This window comes from Pristiophorus japonicus, chromosome 19 (genome assembly GCF_044704955.1).
Source record: "Pristiophorus japonicus isolate sPriJap1 chromosome 19, sPriJap1.hap1, whole genome shotgun sequence".
NCBI classification, from domain to species: domain Eukaryota; kingdom Metazoa; phylum Chordata; class Chondrichthyes; family Pristiophoridae; genus Pristiophorus; species Pristiophorus japonicus.
This window is the reverse complement of record NC_091995.1, coordinates 28630659-28654362: the sequence shown is the minus strand read 5'-3', so window position 1 is coordinate 28654362 and position 23704 is coordinate 28630659. Positions and strand designations below refer to the sequence as shown.

The following is a 23704-nucleotide window of genomic DNA, read 5'->3' as shown; positions in this document are numbered from 1 at the left end:
ATATCTCTCTGAGGGAGGGACTGAGAGACCCCAGTCAGTGTACAGATATCTCACTGAGAGAGGGGGGACTGAGAGACTCCAGTCAGTGTGCAGATATCTCTCTGAAGGAGGGACTGAGAGATACCAGTCAGTGTACAGATATCTCCCTGAAGGAGAGGGACTGAGAGACACCAGTCAGTGTACAGATATCTTCCTGAGGGAGGGACTGAGAGACACCAGTCAGTGTACAGATATCTCTCTGAGGGAGGAACTGAGAGACACCAGTCAGTGTGCAGATATCTCTCTGAAGGAGGGACTGAGAGACACCAGTCAGTGTACAGATATCTCCCTGAAGGAGAGGGACTGAGAAACACAAGTCAGTGTACAGATATCTCTCTGAGGGAGGGACTGAGAGACACCAGTCAGTGTGCAGATATCTCTCTGAAGGAGGGACTGAGAGACACCAGTCAGTGTACAGATATCTCTCTGAGGGAGGGACTGAGAGACACCAGTCAGTGTACAGATATCTCTCTGAGGGAGGGACTGAGAGACACCAGTCAGTGTACAGATATCTCCCTGAGGGAGGGACTGAGAGACACCAGTCAGTGTACAGATATCTCCCTGAGGGAGGGACTGAGAGACACCAGTCAGTGTACAGATATCTCTCTGAAGGAGGGACTGAGAGACACCAGTCAGTGTGCAGATATCTCTCTGAAGGAGGGACTGAGAGATACCAGTCAGTGTACAGATATCTCCCTGAAGGAGAGGGACTGAGAGACACCAGTCAGTGTACAGATATCTCTCTGAGGGAGGGACTGAGAGACACCAGTCAGTGTACAGATATCTCACTGAGAGAGGGGGGACTGAGAGACTCCAGTCAATGTACAGATATCTCTCTGAGGGAGGGACTGAGAAACACCAGTCAGTGTACAGATATCTCTCTAAAGGAGGGACTGAGAGACACCAGTCAGTGTGCAGATATCTCTCTGAGGGAGGGACTGAGAGACACCAGTCACTGTACAGATATCTTCCTGAGGGAGGGACTGAGAGACACCAGTCAGTGTACAGATATCTCTCTGAGGGAGGAACTGAGAGACACCAGTCAGTGTGCAGATATCTCTCTGAAGGAGGGACTGAGAGACACCAGTCAGTGTACAGATATCTCCCTGAAGGAGAGGGACTGAGAAACACAAGTCAGTGTACAGATATCTCTCTGAGGGAGGGACTGAGAGACACCAGTCAGTGTGCAGATATCTCTCTGAAGGAGGGACTGAGAGACACCAGTCAGTGTACAGATATCTCCCTGAAGGAGAGGGACTGAGAAACACAAGTCAGTGTACAGATATCTCTCTGAGGGAGGGACTGAGAGACTCCAGTCAATGTACAGATATCTCTCTGAGGAAGAGTCTGAGAGACCCCAGTCAGTGTACAGATATCTCTCTGAGGGAGGGACTGAGAGACCCCAGTCAGTGTACAGATATCTCACTGAGAGAGGGGGGACTGAGAGACTCCAGTCAATGTACAGATATCTCTCTGAGGAAGAGTCTGAGAGACCCCAGTCAGTGTACAGATATCTCCCTGAGGGAGAAACATAGAAACTTAGAAAATAGGTGCAGGAGTAGGCCATTCGGCTCTTCGAGCCTGCACCACCATTCAATATGATCATGGCTGATCATGCAACTTTAGTACCCCATACCTGCTTTCTCTCCATACCGCTTGATCCCTTTATCTGTAAGGGCCACATCTAACTCCCTTTTGAATATATCTAACGAACTGGCCTCAACAACTTGCTGTGGTAGAGAATTCCACAGGTTCACAATTCGTTGAGTGAAGAAGTTTTTCCTCATCTCATTCCTAAATGGCTTACCCCTTATCTTTAGACTGTGACCCCTGGTTCTGGACTTCCCCAACATCGGGAAGATTCTTCCTGCATCTAACCTGTTCAGTCCCGTCAGAATTTTACATGTTTCTATGAGATCCCCTCTCATTCTTCTAAATTCCAGTGAATATAAGCGTACTCGATCCAGTCTTTCTTCATATGTCAGTCCTGCCATCCCGGGAATCAGTCTGGTGAACCTTCGCTGCACTCCCTCAATCTGAGGAAGCAATAACGTGCTTCCTCAGATTAGGAAACCAAAATTGTACACAATATTTAAGATGTGGCCTCACCAAGTCCCTGTACAACTGCAGTAAGACCTCCCTGCTCCTATACTCAAATTCCCTAGCTATGAAGGCCAACATCCATTTGCCTTCTTCACCGCCTGCTGTACCTGCATGCCAACTTTCAATGACTGATGAACCATGACACCCAGGCCTCGTTGCAGCTCCCCTTTTCCTAATCTGTCACCATTCAGATAATATTCTGCCTTCCTGTTTTTGCCACGAAAGTGGATAACTTCACATTTATCCACATTATACTGCATCTGCCATGCATTTGCCCACTCACCTTACCTGTCCAAGTCACCCTGCAGCCTCTTAGCGTCCTCCTCACAGCTCACACTGCCACCCAGCTTAGTGTTATCTGCAAACTTGGAGATATTACATTCAATTCCTTCGTCTAAATCATTAATGTATATTGTAAATAGCTGGGTCCCAGCACTGAACCTTGCAGTACCCCACTAGTCACTGCCTGCCATTCTGAAAAGGACCCGTTTATTCTTACTCTTTGCTTCCTGTCTGCCAACCGGTTCTCTATCCACATCAATACATTATCCCCAATACCATGTGCTTTAATTTTGCACACCAATCTCTTGTGTGGGACCTTGTCAAAAGCCTTTTGAAAGTCCAAATACACCACATCCACTGGTTCTCCCTTGTCCACTCTGCTAGTTACATCCTCAAAAAATTCTAGAAGATTTTCAAGCATGATTTCCCTTTCATAAATCCATGCTGACTTGGACCGATCCTGTCACTGCTTTCCAAATGCGCTGCTATTACATCTTTAATAATTGATTCCAGCATTTTCCCCACTACTGATGTCAGGCTAACCGGCCTATAATTCTCTCTCCCTTCTTTTTAAAAAGTGGTGTTACATTAGCTACCCTCCAATCCATAGGAACTGACCCAGAGTCTATAGAATGTTGGAAAATGACCACCAATGCCTCCACTATTTCTAGGGCCACTTCCTTAAGTACTCTGGGATGCAGACTATCAGGCCCTGGGGATTTATAGAGACAGAGAGACCCCAGTCAGTGTACAGATATCTCCCTGAGGGAGGGACTGAGAGACCCCAGTCAGTGTACAGATATCTCCCTGAGGGAGGGACTGAGAGACCCCAGTCACTGTACAGATATCTCCCTGAGGGAGGTACTGAGAGACTCCAGTCAGTGTACAGATATCTCCCTGAGGGAGAGGGGACTGAGAGACCCCAGTCAGTGTACAGATATCTCTCTGAGGGAGGGACTGAGAGACCCCAGTCACTGTACAGATATCTCCCTGAGGGAGAGGGGACTGAGAGACATTAGTCACTGTACAGATATCTCCCTGAGGGAGGTACTGAGAGACCCCAGTCAGTGTACAGATATCTCCCTGAGGGAGGGACTGAGAGACCCCAGTCAGTGTACAGATATCTCCCTGAGGGAGGGACTGAGAGACCCCAGTCAGTGTACAGATATCTCCCTGAGGGAGTGACTGAGAGATCAGTCCATGGAAATCAATTGATGGAGGGTCTAGGATAAATCTAGCCTGGCCAATTACCATAATTTCAGCCTTCTCCCAATCATCAGTAAAGTGATAGAATGAATCATCAAATGGCCTGCAGTCACCAATATTCTGCTCACCATTGCACAGTTGAGGTTCTGCCAGAATCACTCAGCTCCAGACCTCTTCACTGCCTTGACCCAGACATGGACATAGCTGAAATGCCAGAGGAGAGGTAAGAGTTGATGGCCTCAACATCAAGGGAATGAATAATGGACCGAATATGACACCAAGAAGCCCTAGAACAACTGAGGTCAGTGGAGGTCAAAGGGGAAAAATAAGGCCTTCAATGGCCGGAGTCATGCTGGCACTAAGGAAGATGGCTGGAGACTAGTCATCGCAGCCCCAGGACATGCTGCAGGAGTTCCTCAGGACAGTGCCCTAGGCCCAACCATCTTCAGCAGCTTTATCAATGATCTTCCCTTAGCTCCATTCACAACTCCTCCAATAATAAAATGGCCCATGCCAATCTACAGCAGGACTTAGAAAACCTCCAGACCGAGGTTGACAAGTGACAAAATAACATTCGCACCACATAAGGACCAAGGTATGACCATCTCCAAGAAGAGAAAGCTGAGTCATCTCCCTTTAACCCTCAAAGGCAACATCATTGCTAATTCGCCAGCAGCAACATCTTGTGGGTTATCATTGACCAGACGTCTAACTGGACCAGCCATGTCAATACTGTGGCTACAACAGCGGGGCATAGGCTGCATACTTTGCATCATAGGACACACCTCATGGTCCCTCAAAGCCTCTCCAACATCCTACAAGAGTCAAGCCAGATGTATGATGGAACGCTCACTGCTTGCTGAGATGGGTGCAGCCATGATCGGGCAGTGTTTTATCTTAGCTCTTGTTTTAAAACAGGATCAATTCTTCTCTCTTCCCATTTGTCACGGTGCTGATCAAAATGTAATTCAACAAGAATGAATAATTGATTGCAGTTGGACTTGGAAAAGCCCCATAGCTTTCACAGGATTGTTCAACTAGTGGTGAAAGCAGAGCGTGACAGAGTTCCATTCAATATGTTTTTATAAGAGATAGAGAGAGAATAACATTGGAAACCTGGGAGTGAGTTACAGACTGGAATCTAATCGAGGGGTTCAGGTGGTTTATATATAGAATAATGGATACCTGGGAGTGAGTTACAGGCTGGAATCTAAATCAAGGGGTTAGGATGTTGTCACTTGACCTCACAATCTATGAAGGATGAATTTTGCATCAGCTGTCTTTTGCATAACCAAATTGCCCTGAAGTGACTTGCGTTTATCTATTAAATGTAATATGTAAAAATGTCCCATTCGTGTCAGGTTGTGTCATACATCAGCGAGTTCCTGACCTGACACCATTGTGGGAGCACCATCAGCACATGGGACTGCCTCATCCGTGACTTTATTACCTCTGGACTTGACTACTCCAACACACTCCTGTCTGGTCTCCCACATTCTTCCCTACATAAACTTGAGGTCAACCAAAACCGGGCTGCCCGTGTCCTAACTCGCAGCAAGTCCCGTTCACCCATCACCCCCTGTGCTCGCTGACCTACATTGGCTCCCGGTTAACCAACGCCTCGATTTCAAAATTCTCATCCTTGTTTTCAAATCCCTCCATGGCCCCGCCCCTCCCTATCTCTGTAATCTCCTTCAGCATCTCCCCCCCGCCGCCCCTGAGATGTCTGTGCTCCCCTCATGCTGCCCTCTTGAGCATCCCTGATTATAATCGCTCAACCATTGGTGGCCGTGCCTTCAGCTGCCTGGGCCCCAAGCTCTGGAACTCCCTGCCTCAACCTCTCTGCCTCTCTAACTCTCTTTCCTCCTTTAAGACACTCCTTAAAACCTACCTCTTTGAGCAAGCTTTTCGTCACCTGCCGTAATGTCTTCTTATATGGCTCGGTGTCAAATTTATTTGTGTTATTTTGTAACACTGCTGTGAAGCACCTTGGGACATTTTGTTATGTAAGGCGCTATATAAATACAAGTTGTTGTTGTTGTTTAAGGCGAAGGCGCAACACCACCCACTCGCAGGGCAACTGGGGGCGGGCAATAAATGCCGGCCTTGCCAGCGACACCCACATCTCCGGAAAGAATGAGTAAATGGGTATCCGAACAGGCTGTGGTACGCAGTGAGGCAGTGTCACTGGAATTACTTCAGCTGAAGACCAACAACAAAAGCGTGCATTTATATGACGCCTTTAAAGTAATAAAGCCTCCCAAGGTGCCTCATAGGAGCGATCATCAAACAAAATTTGACACCGAGCCGCATAAGGGGTAATTAAGGCAGATCTTGGTCAAGGAGGTAGGTGTTTAAACAGCATCTTAAAGGAGGAGAGAGAGGTAGAAAGGTGGAGAGGATTAGGGAGGGAGTTCCAGAGCTTATGGGCCTGGGCAGCTGAAGACACGGCTGCCAATGGTGGAGCGGTTAAAATCGGGGATGCTCAAGAGGCCAGAATTGGAGGAGCGCAGACATCTCAGTGGGTTGTAGGTTTGGAGGAGGTTACCGAGACATGGATGGAACGAGGCCATGCATGGATTTGAAAAATAGGATGAGAATTTTGAAATCGAGGCCTTGACCGGACCGGGGTCCAATGCCGGTCAGCGAGCACAAGGGGGATGGTGGGGGCGGTCGTTGGTGAGTGGAGGGGAACTTGGCGCGAGTTAGGATACGGAGTCGGCAGAGCTGTGGATGAGCTGGAGTTCACTCACACAGGGGCCGAGGCGGGAAGAGAACTAAATATGTGCACCTTTAATAAAGAAAGACTTGCATTTATATAGCACCTTTCACAACCACTGGACACCACAAAGCGCTTTACAGCCGATGAAGTACTTTTGGAGTGCAGTCACTGTCGCAATGTAGGAAACACGGCAGCCAATTTGCGCACAGCAAGCTCCCACAAACAGCAATAAATGGTGACAATGACCCAGGTAATCTGTTTTGATTATGTTGATTGAGGAATAAATATTGGAAAGGAGACCGGGGAATAACTCAGCTACTCTTCTTCGAAATTGGGCCACAGGATCTTTTACATCCACCTCAGAGGACAGATGGGGCCTCAGTTTAACGTCTCGTCCGAAAGATGCTGCCTCCGACATTGCGGCGCTCCCTCAGCACTGCGCTGGGAGTGTCGGCCTCAACGTGCCCAATAAGCTCACTGCTGTCTTTTTTTTTGGGGGTGGGGGTGTGTGCTGGGGGTGTTGGATGGGTTGGTCTGAGCTAATCACTGAACCAGAGAACTTGTTGACAATTGCACTTTAAAGGCGTGCAGGTTGAATGGAAGTGGGCGCGGCGTGCCTTTAAGAGGCTGGGCTGGGGACGAACTGTGCCGGCCCCCTTTGCAGCAGCTGATCTGACTGTCAGCCCTTGCCTTGCCTTGCGCTGACGCGGCGCTGCCTCGCCGAATGAGCCACGTCACTCAAGAGTGGTGCCAGCATCCTCGGGGCTCTGGCAGGCAGCAGGAACCCGGACTTGGGCTGCACTTTCTCGCTCTCTCTCTCCCCCCGCTGCCAAGATGATCCTGATGACCATGATCGCCCGGGTGGCGGACGGGCTGCCCCTCGCAGCATCCATGCAAGAGAACGAGCAGGTAACAGCAGGCACTGCAAAGGGCAGGGAGACAGAGACAGAGACAGAGAGAGAGACACATACACACAGACCCTCTCTCCCCTCTCAGTGTGTTTTGTGCACTGGGGCAGGAGTAACAGGGTGACAGCAGCAGGGATTTACTGAACACACACACACACACACACACACACCTGGGCGCTGGGTTAACATAATACATTTGAAATGATTCCAGGCCCTTTTTTTTTGCCTGATTTGGCGTCTTGCTGTGCCCAGTTTCATTCTCTGCTGGTAGTTTTAATTTGGTTGTAAATAGTTGCCTTGAGGGGGGTGGCATTACCTGCGCGGTGTTGCCCAGAATATGCCATCCGGTGCCACCTGGGGGCTTTGGCTGGGTCACGCCCTTTGTTATCGTCCTACCCACCAAATTTAGCAATCCGGTTATCGCTTTTATAGAAAGAAGACATTGCATTTCTATCGCGCCTTTCACGGCCGCGGGGCGTCCCAAAGCGCTTTGCAGCCAATGAAGTACTTTTTGGAGTGTAGTCACTGTTGTAATGTAGAGCAACGCGGCAGCCAATTTACGCACAGCAGGCTCCCACAAAGAGCAATGTGACAATGACCCAGATAACCTGTTTTTAGCGATGTTGGTTGAGGGATAAATATTGGCCCTGGGACACCGGGGATAACTCCCCTGCTCTTCTTCGAAATAGTGCCGCGGGATCTTTTACAGCCACCTGAGAGGGCAGACGGGGCCTCGGTTTAACGTCTCATCCGAAAGACGGCACCTCTGACAGTGCAGCACTCCCTCAGTACTGCACTGGGAGTGCAGGCTTAGATTTTTGTGCTCAAGTACCCGGAGTGGGATTTGAACCCACAACCTTCTGACTCAGAGGAAGGTCGGGGGGGCCCTTTTCGGGCAGGATGTGTGGCCTCCTGGTTCGTGTTCAGGCAATGTCGCTGCGCCTGTGAGCCACCTGCATTAAAACGCAGCATACGCACTGGGTAGAGTATTCCCAGACTCCTCCCTGCCTCCCCACTGACAGGACCTCCCAGGCAGTAGGTGGCGCTGTGGAAAATCGTGAGTTATCAACCTTCGTCGTCGGGACCGCCATTGACCTTAAATGGCTAAGGGTTGGCAACAATTGCAGTGAAATTGTCGATCCGTCACTGAGGCATTCGCTACCTGTCAGGGCACTGATTGGTGCCAATCGTGATATCCGCTCTCAGCGGAAGATATATTAGAGCACTTGTCAAATTGCCCCATGTATTTTACCAGCCCAAACAAATATTAAGAGTGTATTTGAAATGGGGCCCACATCCTGGGGTTCAGATGAAGACTATAATTTCATCAGCGGGATTTGTGATATCGGAGTGCTTTTTTTAGAATCTTAATTTATCCATTAATGTATCAATTATTCTATATATAAACCACCTGAACCCCTCGATTAGATTCCAGTCTGCAACTCACTCCCAGGTATCCATTATTCTATATATAAACCACCTGAACCCCTCGATTAGATTCCAGCCTGTAACTCACTCCCAGGTATCCATTATTCTATATATAAACCACCTGAATCCCTCGATTAGATTCCAGTCTGTAAGTCACTCCCAGGTATCCATTATTCTATATATAAACCACCTGAATTCCTCGATTAGATTCCAGTCTGTAACTCACTCCCAGGTATCCATTATTCTATATATAAACCACCTGAATCCCTCGATTAGATTCCAGATAATTTCAGTGAATCCTCCAGTCAGGAGGAGAGGGAAAAAGAAGTTCCACAGTATGGATCCAGACCCTCTCTCTGACAGTCCTGTGCTGTGATGAAGTGTCTCTCTCCACACACACCCCACCCCCCTCCCCAAATGCCAATGAACTGCCTCCCCTTCCCCTGTGACTGACAGACATACACTCCCCCATGTCAGTCGCACCCACTGTTGTGTGGAGAATGAGAGGATATGGAGAAAGTGTGAATTTACTGAAGTCAGTGTTCGGACCAGAGGGCTGCACAGTGCCCACAGACGAGATACTGTCTTGGGGCTGTCAGGGGAGCTTGGTGTGTGAGTTCGAATCCACACTCCCCTGGGGTTCTGTACGTGCGATTTATGAGGATGGGTGTGTAATGAGCACCAGACACAGTGGGTAAGAGTACAAAATGGCGAATGTTGTTTATTTAGAATAGTAAACACCAAGATAGGGGGCATAGGAAGAGGTCATAAATAGCAGTAATGGCACAATCTCACTCAACATCTCGCAACAGGGAAGGGGAAAATAAGAGATTAAAACATTCCACTCACACACAACCACACCTCCCACTTCCACCCTTCTTACCAATTCCTATCCTAAATTGAGCCTGTGAGGGGGTTTGGGCTCTTCTCACAATCCTATCAACTCCGGGGTTCTGGGGGCACTTATTTCAGCTCGGGGTCCCTCTGGGGTGGGTTTTACGTTGTCGGTCGTTTCGGTTTTCCTCCTCGATGTTGTGTCGGTTTCTTCTCTTTGCCTCTCGGTTGGCTCCTAAGCAAAAAGCTGCTGGAGTTAAGCACACCTTCCCCAAAGCGAGGGCCCTGTGAAAAACTGACTCAACTCCCACAAGCTGACTCCACCCTCCAACCTCTGATTGGTTTCCTTGCTCAGCTCAGCTGTGGGAAGTCACTGCCACTGCCTGCTGGTTTTCAGCCTCGGTGGCTTCGTCTGCGGAATTACTGCTTCTTCCTCTGGTGGAGCGAGAGGGGGAGAGAGAGCTCTCTCTAGATACAAGCTGCAAGCTCCAAGCTCCAAGCTCTCCAACTTCAAAAACCTCCCCCCTCTCCAAAACCTTCCCCACCTTCCAAAACCTCCAACCTCTCCAACTTCCTTGTGTGTTTTTGCAGCTTTTCTTACAGTCCATTCATGGGGTGTGAATGGCAGTTCGATGTGTATCCATCTGTCTGGAATCAAGATGATTGTTCACTATCTCGACAAAGGTGACACTCTGTCTGGGCCGGCCAAACTGATTGCATCAGGCCTGTGGGCCTTTGTTTAATTATTCAAACTGATACCCTTTGTGTTGCCTTGTGTATTACTGGGGAGATTTTGCCTGTACAGGGTGGCCAGAGTCCCATCATCCTCCACGGTTTACAGGCTGTTGGCTGCAGTTGGTCATTTTAAACATGGCATCTTCCCATTCTCCCTGCCACATGTCTCCGTGGTTGGTTTTGCAGAACCTTACAGGGCATGGGAACAGGAGAAGGCCATTCAGCCCCACAAGCCTTCTCTGCCATTCAATTAAATCTTGGTTGATCTGTACCTCGTACCCATTTACCCGCCTTTGCTCCATATCCCTCGATACCCTCACCCAGAAAAAATCTGTCGCTCTCAGTCTTGAGAGCGACCCCTAGCATCCACAGCCTTTTTGAAGGAGAGAGTTCCAGATTTCCCCTACACTTTTTGTGTGGAAAAAGCACTTCCTTATTTCACTCCTGAATGGCATGGCTATAATTTTAGGATTATGTCCCCTTGATTTTGATTCTCCACCAGAGGAAATAGATAGCTACCCTATCGAATTCTTTTAACATTTTAAACACTGTATTGACAGGTCCACTGAAACCAGCGTTTTGTATAGGTATGGCACATTTTAATCCAAATGTGGGGAGAGAGCTTGAACCAGAATCATGCAAGAGTCCTTCAACTTCCTGACTGTAACGGACTGATATTTAATTGTAACAGATTTTGCAACATAGCAGGTTGAGGGGATTTGAGGGGAAATTCTTTCAACCAGAAGGCGGTGTGGGTCTGGAACTCACTGCCTGAAAGGGTGGTAAAGGCAGAAACCCTCATCACATTTAAAAAGTACTTGGATGTGCTCTTAAAGTGTTGTAACCTATGCTGTGGACCAAGAGCTGGAAAGTGGGATTAGACTCAATAGCTCTTTGTCGGCCGGCGCGGACACGATGGGCCGAAATGGCCTCCTTCCGTGCTGTAAATTTCTATGATTTCTATGAACACTCTCCAATCTAGTTTTTTGTGAGAGTGGCTACTGCCCCTGTCTCAAAGGTAATTCACAGCAACAATCGCTGCTTGAAAAGAAACAAGTGTTTGAAAAAAAAATACTTTGCAGAATCATTAATAATACATTTTTCTTGGGGGAATGGTTTAAGAACCTGCTTTTCAATAAGTCCCGATCAGCAAACACATTACACCGTCATTTAAATACAATCAGGAAATGCATTTGAAGTCAATAAATCACATGACTGTTCGGCTAAGCAACAGTGGTGTGAAAACTGGCAAAAAATCGGGATCGCCATTGGTTTTAATCAGAGACGGAGCTGCGATAATTACTTTTAACTGTTTTCAGGGAGTTTAACTGCGGAGCCGTGAAATACATCAGGAAAATATGGAGCCTGAGTCACTTGCTCCTTAAGTTCTTCCTTCCTTTTATGCAGCTCAAAGATCCCTTTGCCGTATTTATATAGCACCTTTAACGTAGTAAAAGGTCCCAAGATACTTCACAGCCGTGTTATATAATAAAACAAATAAATTTGACACCGAGCCACGTAAGCAGAAATTACGGCAGGTGACCAAAAGCTTGGTGAAAGAGGCAAGTTTTAAGGAGCATCTTGAAGGGGGAACGAGAGGTAGAGAGGCGGAGAGGTTTAGGGAGGGAGTTCCAGAGCTTAGGGCCCAGGCAGCTGAAGGCTGAGCGATTATAATCAGGGATGCTCAGGAGGGCAGAATTAGAGGAGCGCAGATATCTCAGAGGAGGGAGGGGTGGTTGTGGGGCTGGAGGAGATTACAGAGATAGGGAGGGGCGAGGCCATGGATGGATTTGTAAACAAGGGTAAGAATTTTGAAATCGAAGCGTGGTTAATCGGGAGACAATGTAGGTCAGCGAGCACAAGGGTGCTGGGTGAATGGCACTTGGTGCGAGTTAGGACACGGGCTGCCGAGTTTTGGATCACCTCAAGCTTACCTAGGGTAGAATGTGGGAGGCCAGCCAGGAGTGCGTTGGAGTAGTCCAGTCTAGAGGTAACAAAGGCATGGATGAGGCTTTCAACACAGGAAGAGGAGGAGGCCATTCAGTCCCTCGAGCCTGCTCCACCATTCGATGAGATGGCGGTTGATCAGTGCCATTACAGTCCCCAGGAAATTCTGGGACTGCTGCTCCTGGAGCTGCTGTTGAGCTTCATTGGAACAGTGCAGGAGACGAAAGAAGTCGAGGTTAAAGTGGGATCGGGATCGGGAGGTGGAGTGACTGTGATGGGTCACATGTCAGGCTCACACTGCCAGACAGACTGGAGATTGAGTTGTCAGCTCTCCAGGATTCTCCTGGAGTCGCTGCTGTGAGCAACACTCAGGAGAAAACTCATAGGGGTGTTTTACCTTTTTCTATGTTTTTTTTTGCTTCTCCCAGGAGAGCACATGGTTTTGGGGGTGGGGTTGAGTGTAGATGATGTGATACACAAGGTATCGCAATTGTGTGGGACGGGCTTGATGGACCGGTTGGTCTTTACCTGTCCCGTCATTGTTTGTATGTTTGTTCGTATTTTCTTTGAAGGCTGTTGTTTATTCATTAGAAAAATATTGCAAATGGGGAAAGGAGGCTGTTTTACTGGGTGGGTCAAGAGGTGAAACCGCCAGGACTGTGTCCAATTGGAGCTGGCGACCTTAGAGATGTTCAGTGAAGCGGTCACCTCGTCTGCGTTTGGTCTTCCCAGTGTAGAGGAGGCGGCACCGTGAGCAGTGCTTCGAGTACAGTCGGTTCGAGGAGGGACAATCTCGCATGGAAGGGATGTGTGGGGTCCTGGATGGTGGTGCGAGAGGAGGTAAAGGGGCAGATGTTACGTCTCCCGCGGTGGGGCAGATGATGAATGAAAGAACAACTATCTCACTTTTCATAAATCATAGGTACCTGGTATTTTCAGCACAATAAGCTGTTAGAACATGCAACGTAATAATTATATCTGGGATCGGGAGTTCTTTTCATGCTCTGGAACAAGCAAGAGGTCCTCTCGCCTCAGATCTCCATCTTTCCATCACCGCCATTCAATCTCTTTTTTTATATTATCTTTGGCCACGCCAGCTTTTTCTCTTGTAGCCAGCTGTGGCTCAGTGGGTAGCACCCTCACCTCTGAGTCAGAAGGTTGTGGGGTCAAATACAAGAGCAGGGAGGTTATGCTTGAACTGTGTAAAACACTATCAGGCCACAGCTAAAGTAATTGGTGGGAGGTTTTGAGGAGAGTTTTTTTCACCCAGAGGGTGGTGGGGGTCTGGAACTCACTGACTGAAAGGGTGGTAGAGGCAGAAACCCTCATCACATTTAAAAAGTGCTTGGATATGCAATTGAAGTGCCGTAACCTGCAGGGCTACGGACCGAGAGCTGGAAAGTGGGATTAGACTGGATAGCTCTTCGTTGGCCGGCAGGGACACGCTTGGCCGAAATGGCCTCCTTCCATGCTGTAAATTTCTATGATTCTATGAAGTCCCACTCCAGAGACTTCACACAAAATCTAGGCTGACACTCCCAGTGCAGTACTGAGGGAATGCTGCACTGTTGGAGATGCTGTCTTTCGGATGAGATGTTAAACCGAGGACCCGTCTGCCCAAAGCACTGTTTAGTCCTGCCCAACGTTTATCCCTCAACCAACATAACAAAAACAGATTATCTGGGTCATTATCACATTGCTGTTTGTGGGAGCTTGCTGTGCGCAAATTGGCTGCTGCATTTCCCTGCATTACAACAGTGACTACACTTCAGAAGCACTTCAGTGGCGATGAAGCGATTTGGGTCATCTTGAGGTCGTGAAAGGCGCTGTATAAATGCAAGTCTGTCTTTTTGTTCCTCCAAACATGGGGTCTTCGCGCACTTTGACCCTCCTCTCACTGAGTTGGAATCCACCTTCACTGATTGATTTCCGCAATAACTTGTTCCTTACCTAGCACCTCGGAATGCTGCTCCTCGCCGCTCCCAGTCTTCCCTCCCTCCCTCCCACAATCTTCAGGCTTTCAATGTCCAAGCGTGGGCATCCCTTACACAAGACCTGCCTGATATATCTTCTCTCTGTCTTTCCCAACGTTGCCGCATCCTGCATTACAGGCCTTGGCACGTCGATCGGAGTGGCAGTAAAAAAGAACAACATCACCAACCGAGAGAGCAAAGGGTGATCAGATTGTGGATCTGGTCAGTCAGTAAATGGCCACGTGTTGCAAAGGGTTTTCCTGCATTGAAACATATGATAATCTCAATAAAAATGAACAGTGTACTAGGAACAGTTTTAAGGCAGAGCTGATGTAGCATTGATTGAGGATTGTGAGAGCTGATTACACAGTTCACAGCGAGAGTTTATATCGAGTAATGGTTATCGGGGAGTGAGTTACAGGCTGGAATATAAACCAGAGGTCCATATGATTTATATATTGACTAATGGATACCCGAGAGTGAGTTATAGGCTGGAATCTAATGTAATCATGCTGTACCTGCCCTGGGAGAGTTTGATGGGACAGTGTAAAGGGAGCTTTACTCTGTCTCTAACCCATGCTGTGCCTGCCCTGGGAGTGTGTGATGGGACAGTGTAGCGGGAGCTTTACTCTGTCTCTAACCAGTGCTGTACCTGACCATGGAGTGCTTTACACTGACACTGGGTCTCTGAAATGTGAAGGCACAGCTTCATGAGGGCAACATAAAAAAAAAACCACCCCTTTAGGTCAATGTGTTCATTCACCACGGAACCTTTTATTCGATACATGTTCAAACAGATGTTATTTGTTACAGTCAGGCCGGAATCTACAAGAGTATCAAAACCAGGCCAAGCAGCTCTTCCGAAAGCTGACGGAACATTCTCCGACGCGCTGCACTCTGGAGACGGGATTCCTGATGTTCCAGTACGTGGCGCTGACCCAGTTTGTCGATTTGTGTGAGATCAGATCCGCCATTGCCGGCAATGTGAATGTTTGCCTCAATTCTCTGTGGTTCCCCACCATCAGTGACTCCTCTTAAAGGAGCTTTGGGTAAATGAATGTACTGAAGGTATGAGCTTCGATGGGTGAGTTAGGGTATAGGAGGGATGGGGTTTGATGGGTGAGTTAGGGTACAGGAGGGATGGGGTTCGATGGGTGAGTTAGGTACAGGAGGGATGAGGTTTGATGGGGGAGTTAGGGTACAGGAGGGATGGGGTTTGATGGGTGAGTTAGGGTATAGGAGGAATGGGGTTCAATGGGTGAGTTAGGGTACAGGAGGGATGGGGTTTGATGGGTGAGTTAGGGTACAGGAGGGATGGGGTTCGATGGGTGAGTTAGGGTACAGGAGGGATGGGGTTCGATGGGTGTTAGGGTACAGGAGGGATGGGGTTCGATGGGTGAGTTAGGGTGCAGGAGGGATGGGGTTTGATGGGTGAGTTAGGGTACAGGAGGAATGGGGTTTGATGGGGGAGTTAGGGTACAGGAGGGATGGGGTTTGATGGGTGAGTTAGGGTACAGGAGGGATGGGGTTTGATGGGTGAGTTAGGGTACAGGAGAGATGGGGTTTGATGGGTGAGTTAGGGTACAGGAGGGATGAGGTTTGATGGGGGAGTTAGGGTACAGGAGGGATGGGGATTGATGGGTGAGTTAGGGTATAGGAGGAATGGGGTTCAATGGGTGAGTTAGGGTACAGGAGGGATGGGGTTTGATGGGTGAGTTAGGGTACAGGAGGGATGGGGTTTGACGGGTGAGTTCGGATACAGGAGGGATGGGGTTTGATGGATGAGTTAAGGTACAGGAGGGATGGGGTTTGACGGGTGAGTTAGGGTACAGGAGGGATGGGGTTTGATGGGTGTTAGGGTACAGGAGGGATGGGGTTCGATGGGTGAGTTAGGGTGCAGGAGGGATGGGGTTTGATGGGTGAGTTAGGGTACAGGAGGAATGGGGTTTGATGGAGGAGTTAGGGTGCAGGAGGGATGGGGTTTGATGGGTGAGTTAGGGTACAGATGGGATGGGGTTTGATGGGTGAGTTAGGGTACAGGAGGGATGGGGTTTGATAGGTGAGTTAGGGTACAGGAGGGATGGGGTTTGATGGGTGAGTTAGGGTACAGGAGGGATGGGGTTTGATGGGTGAGTTAGGATACAGGAGGGATGGGGTTTGATGGGTGAGTTAGGGTACAGGAGGGATGGGGTTTGATGGGTGAGTTAGGGTACAGAAGGGATGGGGTTTGATGGGTGAGTTAGGGTACAGGAGGGATGGGGTTTGATGGATGAGTTAAAGTATAGGAGGGATGGGGTTTAATGGGTGTTAGGGTACAGGAGGGATGGGGTTTACGGGTGAGTTAGGGTACAGGAGGGATGGGGTTTGATGGGTGAGTTAGGGTACAGGAGGGATGGGGTTCAATGGGTGTTGGGGTACAGGAGGGATGGGGTTCGATGGGTGTTAGGGTACAGGAGGGATGGGGTTTGATGGGTGAGGTAAGGTACAGAAGGGATGGGGTTTGATGGGTGAGTTAGGGTACAGGAGGGATGGGGTTTGATGGGTGAGTTAGGGTACAGGAGGGATGGGGTTTGATGGGTGAGTTAGAGTATAGGAGGAATGGGGTTTGATGGGTGAGTTAGGGTACAGGAGGGATGGGGTTTGATGGGTGAGTTAGGGTACAGGAGGGATGGGGTTTGACGGGTGAGTTAGGGTACAGGAGGGATGGGGTTCAATGGGTGTTAGGGTACAGGAGGGTTGGGGTTCAGTGGGTGTTAGGGTACAGGAGGGATGGGGTTCAATGAGTGTTAGGGTACAGGAGGGATGGGGTTTGATGGGTGTTAGGGTACAGGAGGGATGGGGTTTGACGGGTGAGTTAGGGTACAGGAGGGATGGGGTTCAATGAGTGTTAGGGTACAGGAGGGATGGGGTTTGACGGGTGAGTTAGGGTACAGGAGGGATGGGGTTTGACGGGTGAGTTAGGGTACAGGAGGGATGGGGTTTGACGGGTGAGTTAGGGTACAGGAGGGATGGGGTTTGATGGGTGTTAGGGTACAGGAGGGATGGGGTTTGACGGGTGAGTTAGGGTACAGGAGGGATGGGGTTCAATGAGTGTTAGGGTACAGGAGGGATGGGGTTCGATGGGTGAGTGCAGTCTAGGTTGAAGTAGTATCCTGCTTCCCCCTTCGTGCGCTGAGCAAGCTCCTGGCCATGGTAAAACGGCCGATTTGGGAACTTCTACATGTGGGATAAATGCCGGCAGACCATTCATATCCGGCCTGTGTTTCCACTCCCTCCCCACCTGAATGCAGCGACTCCTACTGATGTCTGTTTCTCTGGGCGCTGGCAGTCCTCCATCTTCTGTGTATGAGCCTCGAGCGTGGGGGATATCACAGTCTAGTCCAAGGTCATCCTGACTGAACCTTGGACAACTCCGCTCAGACCAAATATGGTGCGTTCCTGTCCTGGCCAGCTCTGTACCATATTAAGCAATGCACTTCCCACCCCACATATGTGTTATCCAAGGTAAAGTGGAGAACTTCTATATTAAGTAGGGTTGCCAACTCTGGTTGGATCTGTTCATGTGATGCTTGATCACAGTTAGCAAATGCTATTGCGCTTAACTTGGTTATAGGATTACATGGGATAGACGACGCAGAAACAGGCCTTTTGGCCGAACCAGTCCATGCTGACGTTTATGCGCCACTTGAGCCTCCTCCTGTCTTTCACCATCTAAATCTATCAGTATAACCCTCTCTTCCATTCTCCCTCATATGCTTGTCTAGCCTCCCTTAAATGTATCTATACTATTCACTTCAACCACTCCCTGTGGCAGCGAGTTCCACATTCTCACCACTCTCTGGGTAAAGAATTGATTTCTTGGTGACTATCTTATATTGATAGCCACTAGTTATGGTCTTCCCCACAAGTGGAAACATTGTCTCTGTATCCACTCTATTAAAACCTTTCATAATTTTAAAGACCTCGATTAGATCACCCCTCAGCCTTCTCTTTTTTCAAGAGAAAAGAGACCCAGCCTGTTCATTTTTTTTTCCAAAATTATACTTTATTCATATAAAATGTTCACAATACTTTGAAAAATAGTTCAGTACCTTGCGGTCAGCAATTCCATACAATTTGTTTGGATGCTGACAGCAGTTCCATACAATGCACTAGCGTGCATTTCATTTCAAGGTACAGTTTAGTCCAATCCGTAAATCACGTTACATGTAGTGCTGTGCAAATGAGGGTATTACATGGAGCAGATGAGAACAGGTTTACATTACATTCCAGGATACATTTCAATACCGATCACGAATCACGTTACATGTAGCACTGTGCAGATGAAAGCAGTACACGGACCGGATGGGAATACATTTACATTTCTTTGCAAGTTATTAAACAGTGCAGAGACTTTCATTATACATGGCACAACGCAGGTGTTTTTCAGTACGTGGTGCTCTATGTATACAAGCAGATTAACAAGTACAGCCCGAGGGGAGTTTTATACTGATTCCTGCCCCTGGGTTTACCGTGGCGGAAGGGCTTTAAACTGTGGCCCTTCCCCACCGTGCCTTTGCGGCGACTGCACCAATTTTTAGTGCGTCCCTCAGCACGTACTCATGGATCTTGGATTGCGCCAGTCTGCAACACACAGACGTGGATATCTCCTTGCTCTGGAAGACCAGCAAGTTTCGGGAAGACCAAAGTGCGTCTTTCACCGAGTTGATGGCCCTCCAGCAGCAGATGATGTCTGTCTCAGCGTGTGTCCCTGGGAACAGCCCGTAGAGCGCAGAGTCCTGTGTTACGGAGCTGCTCGGGATGAACCTCGACAGCAACCACTGCATCTCCATCCAGATCTGCCTTGCAAAAGGGCAGTCCCAAAGGAGGTGGATGACAGTCTCGTCCGCACCACAGACAACTCGGGGGCAGAGTGCCGTGTCTTTGAAACCCCGGCTGTGCATGAAGGATCTGACGGGTAGGGCCCTCCTCACCGCCAACCAAGCTACATCTTGGTGCTTGTGTGAAAGCTCTGGCGATGAGACATTCTGCCAAACGGGTTTGACAGTCTGTTCGGGTAACCGTCCGACAGGATCCATCATCGCCTTCTTTTGTAGGGCGTCCAGGACCTTGCATGCCGACCACTGCTTTATGGGCTTGTGGTCAAAAGTGTTTTTCTTGAAAAACGTTTCCACGAAGGACAGGTGCTGAGGCATGGTTCAACTGCTCGGAGCATTCCGCGGCAGGCTGGCCAGACCCATCCTTCACAACACCGGGGACAGATAGAATCTCAGCAAGTACTGACACTTGCCGTTTGCATACGAAGGGTCAATGCACAGCTTGATGCAGCCACACACAAGGGTGGCCATCAGGATGAGGGCCACGTTCGGAACGTCCTTTCCCCCCTTGTCCAGAGATTTGCAGATCGTGTCTCTGCGGACACGGTCCATTTTCGATCTCCAGACGAAGTGGAAGACGGCTCGGGTGACTACCATGGTACAGGAGCCGGGTATGGGCCAGACCTGCACCAGGTACAACAACAGCAAGAGCACCTCACTCCTGGTGACCAGGTTGTTTCCTGCAATGGAGAGGGAGCACAGCTTCCACTATCCCAGTTTCTGTTTGGCTTTAGCGATACGCTCCTTCCAGTTTTTGACGTACGCCCCGTCCGCTCCAAACCATATTCCCAAAACCTTCAGGTAATCTGACTTCATGTTGAAGGGAATAAAGGATCGGTCGGCCCAGCTTCCAAAGAACATGGCCTCGCTTTTGCTGCGATTAACCTTCGTCCCCGAGGCCAGTTCAAACTGGTCGCAGATTGTGAGCAACCTGCGGACCGACTGCGGATCCGAGCAAAAGACGGTGACGTCGTCCATGTACAGGGAGGTCTTGACCTGAGCGCCTCTGCTGCCTGGGATCGTCACCCCCCCTAATGCCCGCATCCTTCCTGATGGACTCGGCAAAGGGCTCGATATAGCACACAAACAAGACAGAGGAGAGGGGACTGCCTTGCCTGACTCCAGACCTGATCGGAAAGCTTTCAGTTTCCCACCCGTTGATTAGAACTGTGCTACTGATGTCTGTGTAGAGCAGTTGGATCCAATTGCGGATATCCTCCCCAAACCCCATCAGATACGTGTGCGATATCCTGTCAAAGGCCTTCTCCTGGTCCAAGCTGATTAAACAGGTGTCCATCCTCCTGTCCCGCACGTAGGCGATCGTATCCCTGAGTAGCGCGAGGCTATCGGAGGTCTTCCTGCCGGGGACAGCGCAGGTCTGGTCCGGGTGAATCACCAGCTCACGAGCAGACTTGACCCTGTTTGCGATGACCTTCGACAGGATCTTGTAGTCCACATTGAGCAGCGAAATGGGCCGCCAGTTTTTGATTTCCTCCCTCTCCCCCTTCTGCTTGTAGATGAGGGTGATGATGCCTTTCCTCATTGATTCTGACATGCTGCCGGCCAGAAGCATACCCCTGTACACTTCCAGCAGGTCTGGGCCTATCCAGTCCCACAGAGCCGAGTACAACTTGACTGGTAAGCCGTCGCTTCCGGGAGTTTTACTCGTCGCGAGGGACCGGACGGCCTTTGTCATCTCGTCCAGAGTTAGCGGGTGGTCCAGACTCTCCCATTCGCTGTCTAAGACCTCCTAAATAGACGACAGGAAGGACTACAGGAAGGACTGGGAGGCAGCGCGGTCTGTGGGCTTGGCGTCGTACAGCCCGGCATAGAAGGATTTGCTGATCCTCAGCATGTCAGGCTGCGAAGGCGTCGCAGAACCATCTTCTTCCTTTAGGCTGCTGATCACAGAGCTCCTCCTGTGTACCTTTTGGAAGAAGAAATGCGAACATGTCTCATCCTGCTCGACGGAGCGGACTCTGGAGCGGAAAATGATTTTGGAGGACTCTGAGGCAAAGAGCGAGGCTTGCTGGCCCTTCATCTCTTGGAGTTCCTCCGCGACATCGACCCCCAGGAGCAGGTTTTGCATACTCTTCTGGAGTTGGGACAATTCCCTCTGTCTCCCTCTCGCCTCCTGAACACCTTTGAGGATGAAGAACCTCTTGATGTTTGTCTTGATTGTTTCCCACCAGTGCATCGGGGAATCACAGAGGGGTTTTACGGTTCTCCAACCTTTGTAATCCCTCTTGAGTTCCTCCACGTTTTCCGGGGTCAACAGTTTCACGTTGAGCTTCCATAGCCCCCTGCCCACTTTCTGGTCTTCCTGTGGGAGGCAGTCGGCCAATAGGAGGCAGTGGTCAGAGAAGAACACCAGCGTGATGTCAGTGGATCTGACCTTGAGCGTGTGGGACACAAACAGGAAGTCTATTCTGGAACGGACGGACCCGTCTGGCCTCGACCAGGTGTATCTGCGCGGTGCTCCGTCTGCAGGGTTGCTGAAGACGTCGCACAGCTTGGCATCTTTTACCACGTCCATCAGGAGTTTGGACGAGGTGTCCAGTTTGCTGTCGGCTCTGCTGGATCATCCTGCCACATCGATGATGCAGTTGAAATCACCACCCAGAATGACTGGTCTGGATGTCGCCAGCAGCAGTGGGAACTGCTGGAGTAAGGCCAGCCGCTCGCTTCTGAGAGGCGAGGCATACACGTTAATTAGCCTTAGAGGAACATTTTTATACAATACATCTGCTACGAGGAGGCGGCCGCCCAACACCTCCTTAACTTCGGTGATGGTGAAGTGGCCTCCCTGCAGCAGAATGCCCAGGCCGGAGGAACGGTGATCGTTGCCTCCTGACCAGGCGGGTGGTCATTGCGACCACTGCCGGTAGCTGCTGAAGTGCGGCAGGCCTGCAAGAATAGCAGGTCCCCCAAGGTGGAAACACATCGCGTAGTCAACTTAATGCTACGCACGTTAATGAATGCAATCTTTAAACCTATTTTTAAATTGGTGATTACAGTCCAAACATTACATTACAAACACACTGTCCTTTGGCCCTGTGGCCTGTTCCCGAATACATAGGTTAGCTTTAAAATCTTCTACTGCACCTTGGCTGAGATATGGGTTGTCCTCTGCCTTGGGGATGGTTCGACCAGGGGACGCCAGCAGTGTGGACGTGGGGTCCTCCATGTCCTCCATGCTATTGAGGGAGTGCAGCGAAGGTTCACCAGACTGATTCCCGGGATGGCGGGACTGACCTATCAAGAAAGACTGGATCAACTGGGCTTGTATTCACTGGAGTTCAGAAGAATGAGAGGGGACCTCATAGAAACATTTAAAATTCTGACGGGGTTATACAGGTTAGATGCAGAAAGAATGTTCCCAATGTTGGGGAAGTCCAGAACCAGGGGTCACAGTCTAAGGATAAGGGGTAAGCCATTTAGGACCGAGATGCGGAGGAACTTCTTCACCCAGAGAGTGGTGAACCTGTGGAATTCTCTACCACAGAAAGTTGTTGAGGCCAATTCACTAAATATATTCAAAAAGGAGTTAGATGAAGTCCTTACTACTCGGGCGATCAAGGGGTATGGCGAGAAAGCAGGAATGGGGTACGGAAGTTGAATGTTCAGCCATGAACTCATTGAATGGCGGTGCAGGCTAGAAGGGCCGAATGGCCTACTCCTGCACCTATTTTCTATGTTTCTATGTCAACTGGGTTGTCGTCGCCTGGTGTTGGTTGTTCCTTGTGTGCATCCCCTGTGGTGTCATCGCTCACGGCATTCTGGAGCTGGGGTGCATCTGTCACTTCGTCACTCCCAGAGATCCGGAGCCGGGGTGCATTGGTGGCTTCATCGCTCCCAGAGATCCGGAGCCGGGGTGCATTGGTGGCTTCATCGCTCCCAGAGATCCGGAGCCGGGGTGCATTGGTGGCTTCATCACTCCCAGAGATCCGGAGCGGGGGTGCATCGATAGCTTCGCCGCTCATCCTTTCCTGATGTATATACCCTCGAATTTCTGGTATCATCCTTGTAAATCTTCTCTGCACCCTCTCCAGTGCCTCTATATCCTTTTTACAATATGGCGATCAGAACTGTACGCAGTACTCTAAGTGCGGTCTAACCAAGGTTCGATACAGGTTTAGCATAACTTCCCTACTTTTCAATTCTATAGCTCTAGAAATAAACCCTAGTGCTTGGTTTTTTACGGCCTCGCTAACCTGTGTTGCAATTTTTAGTGATTGGTGTATCTGTACTCCGAGATCCCTTTGTTACTCGACCCCGCCCAGACTCGCACCCTCCAAGTAATGTGACCTCCCTATTCTTCCAACCAAAACATAATAGCTCACATTTATCAGTTATACTTCATTTGTCAATTATATGCCCATTCTGCAGGTTTATTAATGTCCTGCTGTAATTTGTTGCAGTCCTCCTCAGTATTGACTCTCGCCCCCAATTTGGTGTCAGCTGCAAATTTAGAAATTGTGTTTATAAAAACAATATGCTAATTAATAAGCTGTAAAAGGACAGTCAGTAAAGAAACAACTTATAAAGCACCGTTTTGTGAGTGTCTCTATCACCAAGGGGTGAATAAAACAGTTCTGTCCTTTTGTTTTTAAGAGTACAAAGATTTCAGAGAGAGGAATTACAACCTAA

The 23704-nt window shown here is 49.3% G+C and overlaps 1 protein-coding gene across 1 annotated transcript in view; it reads left to right on the top strand.

Moving 5' to 3' along the window:
- Positions 1 to 7044: 7044 nt before the first annotated feature.
- The window catches only part of LOC139229814 (vesicle-trafficking protein SEC22b-like), a 30159-nt gene continuing 13499 nt past the window's right edge, over positions 7045 to 23704 (top strand). The window contains exons 1-2 of the mRNA XM_070861406.1: positions 7045 to 7261; positions 14991 to 15100. Coding sequence (XP_070717507.1) covers positions 7187 to 7261; positions 14991 to 15100 — 185 coding nt within the window. The 5' untranslated portion in view covers positions 7045 to 7186. The remainder of the gene's footprint in view (positions 7262 to 14990; positions 15101 to 23704) is intronic.